Source organism: Oncorhynchus kisutch, linkage group LG18 (assembly GCF_002021735.2).
Source record: "Oncorhynchus kisutch isolate 150728-3 linkage group LG18, Okis_V2, whole genome shotgun sequence".
Taxonomy (NCBI): domain Eukaryota; kingdom Metazoa; phylum Chordata; class Actinopteri; order Salmoniformes; family Salmonidae; genus Oncorhynchus; species Oncorhynchus kisutch.
In genome coordinates, this window is record NC_034191.2 from 73,402,336 (window position 1) to 73,417,686 (window position 15,351).

Here is a 15,351-nt window from a genome sequence, read left to right on the forward strand (position 1 = left end):
TAGCGCTGTAACGCGTTTAATGTGTTGATTCCACCAATAATTCCATTTGATGATGAAAACAGCTTAATATTGCTGCTCGTCGGACGACATCGGACCTATTGGAATGAATGATTTAATGACATGGAACATCCATGTGGTCCTTAACATGGCTTCCCTGCATCACATTACTGTACTGCTGTAGTCGAAGAGGCTGTACGGAAGTTTGATTGATAAATACTGCACAATTTAAACACTTCACCCCCAATCCCACCTTCCCCAAAACATGTGTAAATATTGGACTATAAATATTAGACTATAAATATTGGACCAAAAAATGTCTCCCTATTTTATTTATTTTTAAAGATGGAGAACAAGCTATGAAGGAAAAAGTTTTGGTGCAGGTACATCCAACTAGCCAAAAATAATATTGCGATATTCAAAAAGATATATCATTAAAAAAATGTATCACGATATGTAACCGTATTGATTTTACCCCCATCAATAATGTATACCATGTGTATCCTGTACATATGACTAATAAAATGGTCAACTTAAATTGTTCAACTCAATAATATGAATCAATGTCATATCTCCTGAAGCTACACAATGCTTGCTCAAAGGTGTGCCCCTGTCCAATCAGGTCATTTCTGGGCAATATTTCTGTCCACTTAGGAGCCTTCTTTTGGATCAAGAGCAGCCACAGAAGTAAAAGTTCTGTAAAACCTCTGTAAGCATAGAACTGCAACTTGTTAGCATTTGAGCCATGTGCACTACAATTGGCTATGATTTGATGTATTGTGCTTGAGCAGACAGAAAGCTGAAAGGCCTTACGGCTACATCTCCTTCCTATAGCCTCATCCCAGACCCTGGAATAAGAAATGAAAATAGAATTCAGACCTGAAACACACTAATTGTAGATTGACAGCCTTTGAGAAAGTCTAGTTCTACTTAGTTCTATGTTCCATTCATACCTTTCACCTACAGTATGTCCTTTTAAATTAGATGTTCATGCACAGTGCTGTAAAAAGTGTCCAATTGTCATACTAGAGTGGAAGTGAAAGATACGTTAATATAAAATTACTAGTGGCGACCTGTCATTCAGGGCCGTTGTTTTGAGCCCCACCTGTTTAGCTAACTACATATACAGTCAAATATACAAACTTGGTCTCTTTCTTGCTTTCTTGAGTAATGCAGCTCCAAAATGCAGGTGTTTCAGCCCAGCTCAGTGCTTTCTGTGGTGGTGGGGCCACAGATAAAATGACGTCAAATCATGTTATATCTACCGAAGCAAAATCTTAGTTCGCAAGCTAGACCAGCAGTCATCATCATGATGCAATTAGACAATCTACTGACAAATCCTTTTCAATCCTTGTCATATGAAGAGAAATTATAGATAAAACGTATCAGAGCTCATCGGCCATTGGACATAAACATTACACAACAAGTTGGAAATCGCAAATTCAAAAATGAGTAGTTTGGAAAGAATCTGTGGCTAACTGCAAGTGTTGCAAAGCAATAACTGGCCTACTATTCAGTGGAGAGGGTATGTGGTCCAAGTCTGGGTTTAAGGGTCTCTTTTCCAAGCTTAAAAGGATAAACATTCAACACCATGGGTGAGAAAAGGTTGAATACATTGGCCATGCTGTCAATCCAGCATGACTTCTGCCATGTTCAAAACAACAGGAAAATGTCAGACTTCAGTGAGTTCAAGACAACTGGGAACTCGGGGAAAAAAATAGCTACGATTGCTACAACTGGGAACACGTTTTGAACGGTCATCCAACTCGGAGTTCCAAGTCGGGAACTCAAACCTCTTTCTAGAGCTCCGATCTGAAGATCACTGACGTCATCATTGAACCTTGTCTTGAAAGCATCATAAATCCAGAGAATGCCAGGCTTTGATGACAAAATTTGCCCAGAAGAAGGACCACCTTCCTATTCAAGTGAGAACAGCACAACAAGGTGAGTCCAAAAATGTCTTGTATGCTGCTGCATAAATTATGTAATATGCCAGGGAGATACATACATACTATAGCTAAGAAAGTACCACATGTGCCTCACCCTAAAATGTAGTTCCCTTTCCCCTCATAACTTAGCCTACTGATTTGATTGACTTGGTGGTGCACATAGAGAAATGTAATCATTGAATTTTGTAAGAGCTTTCATTTTCTCCATATATGCACCCTTTATTTATCCTGTTCTGTTCTGTTCTGACTTGGTGTACAGGGAGAATACTGTAAGAACGGCCCATGATCTGAATTTTGGCGCTGTACATTGCAAATGTGCTGAACAAATAATAATATTGACAGCATCCGTCCTAGCTCACTCATTAATGTCTTAATCTAAATTACAGATTTCTTCTTATCCTCTTGTCGTCCCCTTATACCATGGGTGTCAAACTCTGGCCCGTGGGCCAAATTTGGCCCGCGGGGTAATTATATTTGGCCCGCGAGACAATACCAAATTACTACTAGAGCTGGCCCGCCGGTATTAATACCACTAATATCACCACTAATACTACGAATACCATAATGCTCTGCTGTTTTCGCGCGCCAATCAGGACAGGACCCAGAAACGCTCTCTCCTCTGTGACAGTAGTCATAGCAACATAGACGCTACAACTGTCAGCGAGCTAACCCTTCCCAAAAATGGCGAAAAGAAAGGCAGAAAACAGGAGCTTTCTGGACAAGTGGGAGGCAGAATATCTGTTTACATATGTAAAAGACAAACCTGTTTGTCTTGTTTGTGGAGTCAACTTGGCTGTAAGTAAGGAGTACAACATTAGACGACACTATGAAACGAAACACCATGACAAATACAAGGACCTGGACATGACTCAAAGGAGCCAGAAAGTAGAGGAGATGAAAAGAAGTTTGGTTTCACAACAGAATATGTTTAAAAAAGCCACATCACAGTCAAAGTATGATGCTGTGGGCGCCGCACAGTTTCCACGGTTCATCCCTGACACAATGCCTCAGCTCCGCACCCAAGCTTCTCAGATGCTCTCCATGTTCGGCAGCACTTATCTATGCGAGCAACTTTTCTCCTCGATGAAGATGACCAAAACAACTCACAGGAGACGTCTGGCTGATGAACATCTTCGCTCGATACTGAGGATTTCTTCAGCTCAGAGCTTGAGCCCAGACATTGATGAACTAGCATCCAAGAAGAGATGCCATGTATCTGGCTTGGGCACATCAGATTAGACCAGTGTGCAATAATTAACGTTTTCTTTATGCACTTTTTCTTGCTACAAGGCATGGGCTTGAATGGTTGATTGATTTATTATCATTTTATTTGTAAAATTATTAGCCAGTGGAAAAAGTTTATTTTGGTATTTAAATCAGAAGGCTGCAAATAGAAAAGAGGCATACAATTTTTATTTACATTTTATTTATTTAATAAATGAATGCCATTGATGTGTTTTTTCATTTGAAATTCGATTTTGCATGTCTCCACTATTAAATTATATATTGTATGGTAATAAGCGATGCTTGTTCCATATTCAATGTTAAAGCAAAACTTGTTTGGGTCCATATTAAAAGGTTAATTTGTTCAATGTTGGCCCGTGACTTTGTTCAGGTTTTACATTTTGGCCCACTGGGTATTTGAGTTTGACACCCCTGCCTTATACCATAGTTTGTACATCTCAATTGTCCGTGGAAACCACATTTGTTTGAGCAAGTCAGCCATGTCAGCTATGTTTTTCTAAAAGGCAGTAAATGAGGCTGAATGAACTGTTTCGCTGCCAGACAAAGCTCCACTGATAGCTAGGTGTAGCAGTGGTAAGGATTCACTCCATGGTGCTACAAAGAAAACTCTGCTGTTGGGACAGCTTTATGTAGGCCCTAACAGTTTGTGGGCACTGTTCGTCTCCGTTATAGTGCAATTAATGTATGGTTTAGTGTTGTGTTGTGTAGTGTAGTGGCTTTGCTGGCACGCATCAAATGTTCTTTTTTAACCCCCACCAAGATTTACATGCTAAAATTGCTACTGAAAATGACTCAAGTAACATTTAAAGTCACCCAGTGAAATCCTACTAGAGTAAAAGTCTAAAATTATTTGGTTTTAAATAGACTTAAATATTAATAGTAAATGTAATTGCTAAAATATACTTAAGTATCAAATTAAAAGTGTAAATCATTTCAAATTCCTTATTAAGCAAACCAGAGGATACGGTATCACAATTTACGGATAGCCAGGGGCACGCTCCAACATTCAGAGATCATTTACAAATTAAGCATGTGTATTAAGCATAGTGAGTGCGCCAGATCAGAGGCAATAGTGATGACCAGGATGTTCTTTTGATAAGTGTGTGAATTGGACCATTTTCCTGTCCTGCTTAGCATTCTAAATGTAACGAGTACTTTTGGGTGTCAGAGAAAATGGATATAGTAAAAAGTACATTATTTTCTTTAGGAATGTAGTGAGGTAAAAGTAGTCAAAAATATATTTAGTAAAGTAAAGATACCCAAAACAACTACCTCCGTAGTACTTTAAAGTATTTTTACTTAAGTACTTTACACCACTGTTTCTGCACAACAGACTCACAGATCTACTTGAGTCACTGCAAACGCAGTACCTTATGTTGTTGGCTGTTTAATTTCTCTTCCATCCACAGACTGTGACCTGAGTTTACCCGAAGTATAATCACTCTTCTATATGGACAACAAGGTATACAGGTATTGTGCATAACAAGTCCCATCTGCCTGCTGTTGAGTTGGAATTGCTGAGCAGATCTTTTACATGTTTTAATTTTGGGGGCTTCAGAATCAGTGGGCGGACCTGGTGGGAAGATTGAATCATTCCAGTCCATTGGATTACTTGGTGACCTTGCAGAAAGTGTTAAATCGATCTTTCTTGTGCTGTGACTCATGCAGGCCCCTGAAAGGACGACAGTCCCAAGAAAAATGGACCTCGGGATGGATTCTTATTCCAACTCTTCACCGGCATGCGAGTCCAAAGTTTAGGAATCATTTTAAGTATTTCAGATCTGTCGCCAACCTTAAATTTGTTCATTTTCGTGATTTATGGGAATGTAGTATTGTAAATATATTGATAAGTTGACATCTTTGTGTATCAGTGCAATTGTAAAATAAAAACAATCCATATGCCTTCCTGGGCTACTAAATCATGCTCAAATTTGGATGAAAATATTAGGATTTGTTTAGGCAAGACAAAGTGTTCATGGACATTTAGTTTACCTCAACAATTTAACCTTTATTTAACTCATATCTCTGAAAATGAATTCAAGCTACTTTGTTGCATAAATGATGACAACTTAATGATACTTATCTATACGGAACAAAAATAAACGCAACATGCAACAATTTTAAAGATTTTACTGAGTTACATCAGTCAATTGAAATAAATAAATTAGGCCCTAATCTATGAATTTCACATGAATGGGAATACAGATCTGCATCCGTTGGTCACAGATACATTTACAAAAATGGACCTCACAATGGGCCTTAGGATCCCGTCACGGTATTTCTGTGCATTCAAATTGCCATAGATAAAATGCAATTGGGTTCGTTGTTCATAGTGTAGCTTATGCCTGCCCATACCATAACCCCACCGCCACAATGGGGCACTCTGTTTACAATGTTGAGATCAGCAAACTGCTCGCCCACACGATGCCATACATGTGCTCTGCGGTTCTCCAAAACGGCATTGGAGGTGGCTTTTTTTTTTTTTTCGTTTATAATTCAGTTCAGTGTACATATCAATTGGAAAACCATTTTAAATCTTAGCATGAAGCCTCCTTCCACTTTTACTGCACCCCCTTATGTATCCTGCCTACCTTGACATACTGTATCACACCATTGATCAAAATGAATTATAGCCAGGCAATTGCACAGCTGTATCAATTAGTCCATTTGCTATTGTTTGACTGCTCACACCGAGCTGTACTGAAAGAGTTCAATCTCAATGGACTGTGCCTCAGGCTGGCTCACACACCTGCGATCTGGGCGTTGCCCGTCTTTTTATTGGTCGCAAAGCCCCTTTTATGCAGATGACACTGCTGAGCGGACTAGCGTAGAGGGCGGAGCGGGCTGAAGCCTGTCAGGGTCTGTGTTTATGCTCAGCTGGCCTGCCGTGACATTCTAGTCTACAGACATGGGCAGCACACAGCACAGGCAGGAATGGTCGTGGTCCTAAACAAGGGCTGCTTGCTTGGCGAGGGGGCAGCTCCTCTCTCTGTTCATCGGGTTCATATCCAGCTGCCTGGGAAGAGGGTGAACATGTGACCACCGCCGCCATGCACTCTCATTAGAATCTACACAACATCCATGTGTAGAATAGGAGTGGAGGAGCTGAGGATTACTGGAGCAGATCAATGCCATTAGTACAGTGCTACTGCCACCCAGAGGCCAAATGACAGAATGACAGGAGGAGGAAATCAAAACAGAAGCCCTTGACAAAGACAGCTACAGAGCAACCTGGGTTGTCCCCAGGGAACGCCACCACTTTGCAGTCCGCTGAGAAGCCATAACGAGTGAAATAGTAAGGAGAGACAGGCCCCTGTGGAGGGGAACCTGGTGAGGTATATAAGAAGAGGAGTTCAGAGCAGCGAGTTATTCCCTTATACGGTCTGATACACTACGGGGTTCAGCCAATCAGCATTCAGAGCTCAAACCACCCAGTTTATAATATATATTACCCAGCGTTAGCTTTAGGAGTCATCAGCTTTTCCTGTGGAGATTGTAGCTGGACCAGTGGTCGCCTTTATATGGCTGAGTCATATCTAAAGACAGACGAGGAGAGCTGGGTCGATGGCCCCAGTTGTTTACCCAGTTATAGCTGGAGCCCTCAGGCTGACCTGCAACTCTTCAAATACAAACATGAGGTAATAGCAAAGACTGGGGGACACTATGCACACATGACCCCACCCAAGTCCTTTAACCAAAAATGTATTATTTTACAATAAAAAATATTAAACACCCTCTAATATATGCCATATACTCAAAGTGACAGTGAAACATGCATTCATTTTACGTATGGGTGGTCCCAGTAATCAAACCCACAATCCTGGTGTTGCAAGCACCATTCTTTAACAACTGAGCCATACACGACCACTCTTCCATGTGCCCATTCTAAGGTCAAAAGTTGATTTCCATTCTTTCTCAGTTACAACCAGGAGAATAGACACACCAATAAACACAAGTGTACGTATGATGCTATATCATAGGGAATGTTACCAAAAAACCTGATGATGGAACAGGGGCTCGCCGTCTCGCCTCCAGGTTAGGGGCAGTGACCTCCGACCACTGCTCGCTGGACTCCGAAGACTGCTCTCTGGACTCCGAAGACTGCTCGCTGGATTCCGAAGACTGCTCGCTGGACTCCGACCACTGCTTGCTGGACTCCGAAGACTGCTCGCTGGACTCCGACCACTGCTCGCTGGACTCCGACCACTGCTCGCTGGACTCCGACCACTGCTTGCTGGACTCCGACCACTGCTCGCTGGACTCCGAAGACTGCTCGCTGGACTCTGACCACTGCTTGCTGGACTCCGACCACTGCTCACTGGATTCCGACCACTGCTCGCTGGACTCCAACCACTGCTTGCTGGACTCCGACCACTGCCCGCTGGACTACGAAGACTGCTCTCTGGACTCCGACCACTGCTCGCTGGACTCCGACCACTGCTCGCTGGACTCCGACCACTGCTTGCTGGACTCCGACCACTGCTCGCTGTTCTCCGAAGACTGATCGCTGGACTCCGACCACTGCTCGCTGGACTCTGAAGACTGCTCGCTGGACTCCGAAGACTGCTCGCTGGACTCCGAAGACTGCTCGCTGGACTCCGAAGACTGCTCGCTGGACTCCGAAGACTGCTCACTGGACTCCGACCACTGCTCGCTGGACTCCGACCACTGCTTGTTGGACTCCGAAGACTGCTCGCTGGACTCCGAAGACTGCTCGCTGGACTCCGACCACTGCTCGCTGGACTCCGACCACTGCTCGCTGAATATGTCCATCAAATTCATCCCTGAACCTTAATAAACTAAAAGAATAAACATGTCACAAAATCAGAACGACTGATCAAACCTTTCCAAAGAACATAAATAATATAGAATACACGGTACACCTCAATGCAGGACAGTTTTAATAAAATGCGGATCATACGGAACCAAGTGCACAACATGTTTGGGTAACACTTTAACATGAGGATTTCATCATTTGTATACATTTCTATTGGATTCTTATAAATGCTTTAATCAACCACCAAGTAAGTCCATTCTGACTAATCTTAAAATGACTGAATGTTATTCATAAACTGTAATGTATGTTATCACAGCCCCTTGGTCTACTACTACTGTGTATATCACCAGATATCATTGTTTAGGAAACTCTCCTCAGCACAGGCAGCTGTGCTAATCCAGGAGAGACAGATAGACTTAAATGTTATGGTCCAATTGTGCGCTCCACTGAGAGAGATAATTTTACACAGTCACACAAATGACCGTATTCTTCCTGTATGCTAAACAAGACCCCTCCCCTTACCCTGCTGTATATTGTAACGAAATTCAAGCGAAAAACAGATACAGGACTTGATTATAATGTCAACATGGATTCAGTGCTGCTGATAACATACAGAGAAAATCCCCTTGATAACCTTATTGTTGTTGAAAGAAATGTAAAAAATAATAACAGTTGGAACATGAATGATGTTATAAACAATTTTACATCGCTTTTTACAGTACACATTGTTAAACACACATCCATTTGTAATAAATTCACTGATAAAATTGCCTCTAAATTTGACCACTAAGATATTGTGTAAAAAAAATCTGAAATTCTGGAGATTGGGTTTGATTGGCAAACAACAGAAAAGGTAAGATGGCGGAATGAACACAGCTGTGCAGATTGCCTCAAGATAAAAAACGTTATATTCAATATCTGTAAGTTTGACTTAATATTAGCACTTCACACGCAAACATGAAGGAGGGTAAACATTCAGAACCAATCCCCAAAAGAAAACGTGACACTTCGAGGGACACAGACAATTTCTGCTTTTCCACACTGGGAATGATAAGGGTAGAAACTGATCTGTTAAAGTCAATACATGATCAACTGGGCATACTTGAGTTAGTCAGTAGAGATATAAAGGAGTTGAAGGTGAGCTGCTAGATGAGTGACGAAAAGCTGCGACAACAGAGAAAGAAAGGGTCAGTCAATAAGATTGAAACAGACGTTAATGAACATCAAAAGGAGAACATGTTTCTTAGAGGAGCCTTACTTGACATACAGACTAGATCTATAAGAGAAAATCTGGTACTTAAAGGTATCAAAGAAAAAGAGGGCGAATATCCTGAAAGTTTGGTGAAAAAAGTATTTCTTACAGTGCTACAGATCCCAAGCCATGCTGTCGACAAAATCCAACGTGATAAGGTGGTAAAATAATTCGTATTCAACTTTCTATTTATAGTATTTCAGAAATGGATGAGACAGCATTAGAAGAAATGATAATGAACTAAATAATACTTCTTCATATATAAGGAACTGAAACACAAAAGTACTCAATCAACGTGGTAGAAATAAAACACGGAGGACATAGAAGGCACAGTATGTGGGTAATGTATGTTCGGATGTATTGGGATGGAAGGTGGGGTGTGTGTTTTTGTGTTTGGAAAAGTGTGGAGTTGAGTGAAAAAGGATAGGGGTTATCACTGTTAAGGCAGACTGCCAGCCTCAGCCCGGTCAATACCTGCCAGCCTGCACAGCACGATATCAACCCAGAGCATATCGGACTGCTTTTCTCTACCACACCCCCGGATTCCTACCGCAAGCTCTGAACCTTTACTCCGGATCATCGCAGCTAGCTAGCTGCTATCCGAGTAGCTACTCCTGTCTAACGTCACTGTCCCGAAGCAGGCACCAGTTAGCCTGGAGCTAGCCTCGACCTAGGCCCATCTCCCGGCTAGCCGAAGAGATTCCATCAAGCAATCCCTGGGCTTCAATTACCTCTTTTTACAATTGGCCTGGACCTTTTGCTGCTGACACGGAGCCCCGCCGATCCATCACGACTGGTCTACCGATGTAACTGACCGAGGGGGTTTCTGTCCTGAAGCAAGCACCAGTTAGACTCGAGCTAGGCCCTTCTCCCGGCTAGCTGAAGAATTCCATCAGATAATTCCTGGACTTCAAAAATTATTCTGCCAAATTGGCCTGGACCCTATGCTGCTGACACGGAGCCCCACCGATCCATCACGACTGGTCTGCCGACGTAACCATCCGAGGGTGTTTCAACAGACTCTTCAGTTGCGACGTCCCCCTGAGGCCCAACTGCTAGCCTTGTGCTAGCCCCGGCCTGCTAGCTGTCTGAATCGTCGTGCCTCCAGCTCGCCTAGCTACTCACTGGACCCTATGATAACTTGCCTACACATGCCTCTCCCTAATGCTAATATGCCTTGTCTATTGTTGTTTTGGTTAGTAATTTTTGTCTTACTTCACTGTAGAGCCTCAAGCTTTGCTCAATATGCCTTAGCTAGCCCTTATGTTCCACCCCCCACACATGCGGTCACAGCACCTGGCTTAAATGGTGCCTCTAGAGACAAAACCTCTCTCATCATCACCCAATGCCTAGGCTTGCTTCCACTGTACTCACATCCTACCATACCCTTGTCTGTACATTATGACTTGAATTTATTCTTCCAAACCCAGAAACCTGCTCCTTTTACTCTATGTTACCCTCTGAATGCACTAGACGACCAGTTAATTTAGCCTTTAGCCATACTCTTATCCTACTCCTCCTCTGTTCCTCTGGTGATGTAGAGGTTTAACCCAGGCCCTGCAGCCCCCAGCATCACTCCCATTCCCCAGGCGCTCTCATTTGTTGACTTCTGTAACCGTAAAAGCATTGGTTTCATGCATGTTACATGAGAAGCCTCCTCCCTAATTTTGTTTTATTCACTGCTTTAGCACACTCCACCAACCCGGATGTCCTAGCCGTGTCTGAATCCTGGTTTAGGAAGGCAACCAAAAATCCTGAAATTTCCATCCCTAACTATAACATTTTCTGACAAGATAGAACTGCCAAAAGGGGCGGAATTGCAATCTACTGCAGAGATAGCCTGCAGAGTTCTGTCATACTATCCAGGTCTGTGCCAAAACAATTCAAGCTTCTACTTTTAAAAATCCACCTTTCCAGAAATAGGTCTCTCACCGTTGCCGCTTGTTATAGACCCCCCTCGGCCCCAGTTGTGCCCTGGACACCATATGTGAATTGATCGCCCCCCATCTATCTTCACAGTTTGTACTGTTAGGTGACCTAAAATGGGACATGCTTAACACCCCGGCCATCCTACAATCTAAGCTAGATGCCCTCAATCTCACACAAATCATCAAGGAACCTACCAGGTACAACCCTAAATCCGTAACCATGGGCACCCTCTTAGATATCATCCTGACAAACCTGCTCTCTAAATACACCTATGCAGTCTTCAACCAGTATCTCAGCAATCACTGCCTCATTGCCTGCATGCGTACTGGTACCCCTCATCACTGTCAAACGCTCCCTAAAACTCTTCAGCAAGCAGGCCTTTCTAATCGACCTGGCCCGGGTATCCTGGAAGGATATTGACCTCATCCCGTCAGTAGAGGATGTCTGGTTGGTCTTCAAAAGTGATTTCCTCTCCATCTTAAATAAGCATTCCCCATTCAAAAAATGTAGAACTAAGAACAGATATAGCCCTTGGTTCACCCCAGACTTGACTGCCCTTGACCAGCACAAAAACATCCTGTGGCGTTCTGCATTAGCATCGAAAATTCCTCCGCGATATGCAACTTTTCAGGGAAGTCAGGAACCAATATCCTCAGTCATTTAGGAAAGCTAAGGCTAGCTTTTTCAAACAGAAATGTGCTTCCTGTAGCACTAATTCCAAGTTTTGGGACACTGTAAAGTCCATGGAGAATAAGAGCACCTCCTCCCAGCTGACCACTGCACTGATGATAGGAAACACCGTCACCACCGATAAATCTATGATAATTGATCATTTCAATAAGCATTTTTTCACAGCTGGCCATGCTTTCCACCTGGCTACCTCTACCCTGGCCAACATCTCAGCACGACCTGCAGCAACCTGCCCATACCCCCCCCCTCCCTGCTTCTCCTTCACCCAAATCCAGACAGCTGATGTTCTGAAAGAACTGCAAAATCTGGATCCCTACAAATCAGCTGGGCTAGACAATCTGGACCCTCTCTTTCTAAAATTATCCACCGAAACTGTTGCAACCCTTATTACTAGCCTATTCAACCTCTCTTTTGTATCATCTGAGATTCCCAAAGATTGGAAAGCTGCCACGGTCATCCCTCTCTTCAAAGGGGGAGACACTCCAGACCCAAACTGTTATAGACCTATATCCATCCTGCCCTGCCTTTCTAAAATCTTCGAAAGCCAAGTTAATAAACAGATCACCGACCATTTCAAATCCCACCGTACCTTCTCCACTATGCAATCTGGTTTCAGAGCGAGTCATGGGTGCACCTTAGCCACGCTCAAGGTCCTAAATGATATCAAATTCTGCCATCGATATAAGGCAGTATTGTGCAGCCGTCTTCATCGACCTGGCCAAGGCTTTCGAGTCTTTCAATCACCGCATTCTTATCGGCATAATCAATAGCCTTGGCTTCTCAAATGACTGCCTCACCTGGTTCACTAACTACTTCTCAGATAGATTTCAGTGTGTCAAATTGGAGGGCCTGTTGTCCGGACCTATGGGGGTGCCACAGGGTTCAATTCCCGTGCTGACTCTTTTCTCTGTATATATCAATGATGTCGCTCGTGATGCTCTGATCCACCTCTACGCAGACAACACCATTCTGTATACATCTGGCCCTTCTTTGGACACTGTGCTAACAAACCTTCAAACGAGCTCCAATGCCATACAACTCTCCTTCCGTGGCCTCCAACTGCTTTTAAATGCTAGTAAAACTAAGTGCATGCTCTTCAACCGATTGCTGCCCGCATCCTCCTGCCCAACTAGCATCACTACCCTGGACGGTTCTCACCTAGAATATGTGGACAACCACAAATACCTAGGTGTCTGGTTAGACTGTAAACTCTCCTTCCAGACTCACATTAAGCATCTCCAATCCAAAATTAAATCTAGAATCGGCTTCCTGTTTCGCAACAAAGCCTCCTTCACTAATGCCGCCAAACATACCCTCGTAAAACTGACTATCCTACCGATCCTTGACTTCCGCGATGTCATTTACAAAATAGCCCCCAACACTCTACTCAGCAAACTAGATGTAGTCTATCACACTGCCATCCGTTTTATCACCAAAGCCCCATATACCACCCACCACTGAGACCTGTATGCTCTCTTTGGCTGGCCCTCACTACATATCTGTCGCCAAACCCACTGGCTCCAGGTCATCTATAAGTCTTTGCTAGGTAAAGCCTGCCTTATCTCAGCTCACTGGTCACCATAGCAACACCCACCCATAGCACGCACTCCAGCAGGTATATTGCGCACTGTTCAACCCCAAAGGCAACACTTCCTTTGGCCGCCTTTCCTTCCAAATCTCTGCTGCCAATAACTGGTACGAATTGAAAAATCTCTGAAGCTGGAGTCTTATATCTCCCTCTCTAACTTTAAGCATCAGCTGTCAGAGCAGCTTACCGATCACTGTACATTTACACAGCCAATCTGTAAATAGCACACCCGACTACCTCATCCCCATATTATTACTTACCCTCTTGCTCCTTTGCACCCCAGTATCTCTACTTGCACATTCATCATCTGCACATCTATCACTCCAGTATTAACGCTATATTGTCATTATGTTCACTGCTAGGGTCTATTTATTGCCTACCTCCCTACTCTTCTACATTTGCACACACTGCACATAGATCTGTTTATTTTTATTTTCTTTTGTGTTATTGACTGTACATTTGTTTATCCCATGTGTAACTCTGTGTTGTTGTTTTTGTCACACTGCTTTGCTTTATTTTGGCCAGGTCGCAGTTGTAAATGAGAACTTGTTCTCAACTGGCATACCTGGTTAAATAAAGGTGAAATAAAAATAAATTAAATAAAATAGTCACCTGGAATCCATTTCAATTTACAGGTGTGCCTTGTTAAAAGTTAATTTGTGGATTTTTTTCCTTCTTATTGCATTTGAGCCAATCAGTTCTGTTGTGACAAGGTAGGGGTGGTATACAGAAGATAGCCCTATTTCGTAAGAAACCAAGTCCATATTATGGCAAGAGCAGCTCAAATAAGCAAAGAGAAATTACAGTTCATCATTACTTTAAGACATGAAGGTCAGTCAATGCAGAAAGCAACACCTTCTCATGGTCCTTTTAGACTTGCAAATTCACTGAGATAAAAATATCCCCTTCAGTAACTGAATATATCTCAGGGTTTGAGTGTTAGTGTTGGATTAATGAACAAATATTTGTCTATATATGGTCGGCTGTGCTTGCAATGTATCAAAGACTTTGGCCAATGTGTTTTTTTTACCCACACAAGGAAGTTAATATATTAACTTTTAACCAGGCGGATACCACCTATTTGACATTTACCAACAGCAATACTCTGAGAAAAACAGGGCACTGTATCGAAAATCATGTCACTGTTGCACTGAGACAAGCATAGTATAGAAACTATCCATGCTATCTATAGGGCAACTTACCTGCAGAAGTTCATGCAAACTTTTTCCTGGATTGAGATCACTGAGAGCTTGGTTGGTTCCTTTCCTCCAGTACACACTGCTATGTTGCTGTTAAAAAGGGAAATGATGAAATACAATACATGTGTTGCCTGACTTTAATCAAAATACAAAATGGAGCACTTTAATATATTTCTAGTACAGTCCATACACCTGGCCACTCCCACATAGGGCTTTCAATGACCAGGTCAAGTGCCTTGGAAATCCCCATGGAATGTCTCAGTTCAAATCACAGGACTAAAACACGATTGGCTCTGCCAGTAGCATTCCGATCTTGATGACTGTTGATTCAAAGCGTTGTGTATTTCTGCTGAAGATAGTGGAGAGATAATTTCATATTTTTCCAAAATATGAATTATCTGCAGTAAAATTAAATTAGTTTCATAAATCTTATAGTTTGAGGCAGTGTATTGGATTTGTTACAACACTTTTGGTGATCTTACTGTTGTAGGCCCTACCTTTGAACTCAACTGAATAACGGCTGAGAGGTGAGTAATGGACTACTTCAGCTATGTAATTGTTTGAACAGAGTGAACTGAGCTGAGCAAATAGTTGTACTTGTGCACTATAAAGTAGTGTACTATCCATGGTGCACTACAACCTTAACCAACATGACCACAGAAGGAGTGACAGTAAGCCTGTCTACATGGATACGGACCCCTCCCTGAGTCCTTGGAGGAAAATAA

The 15,351-nt window shown here is 42.7% G+C and overlaps 1 protein-coding gene across 1 annotated transcript; it reads right to left on the bottom strand.

Moving 5' to 3' along the window:
- Positions 1 to 5,527: 5,527 nt before the first annotated feature.
- On the bottom strand, positions 5,528 to 14,805 carry LOC116354772 (osteocalcin 2-like). The gene is made up of 2 exons (XM_031796125.1): positions 14,630 to 14,805; positions 5,528 to 7,990 (listed from the first exon to the last, which is right to left on the bottom strand). Exon 2 carries the CDS (start codon positions 7,971 to 7,973, stop codon positions 7,578 to 7,580), a length of 396 nt encoding a protein of 131 aa, XP_031651985.1. The 5' UTR covers positions 7,974 to 7,990; positions 14,630 to 14,805; the 3' UTR covers positions 5,528 to 7,577.
- Between the last annotated feature and the right edge of the window lie 546 nt (positions 14,806 to 15,351).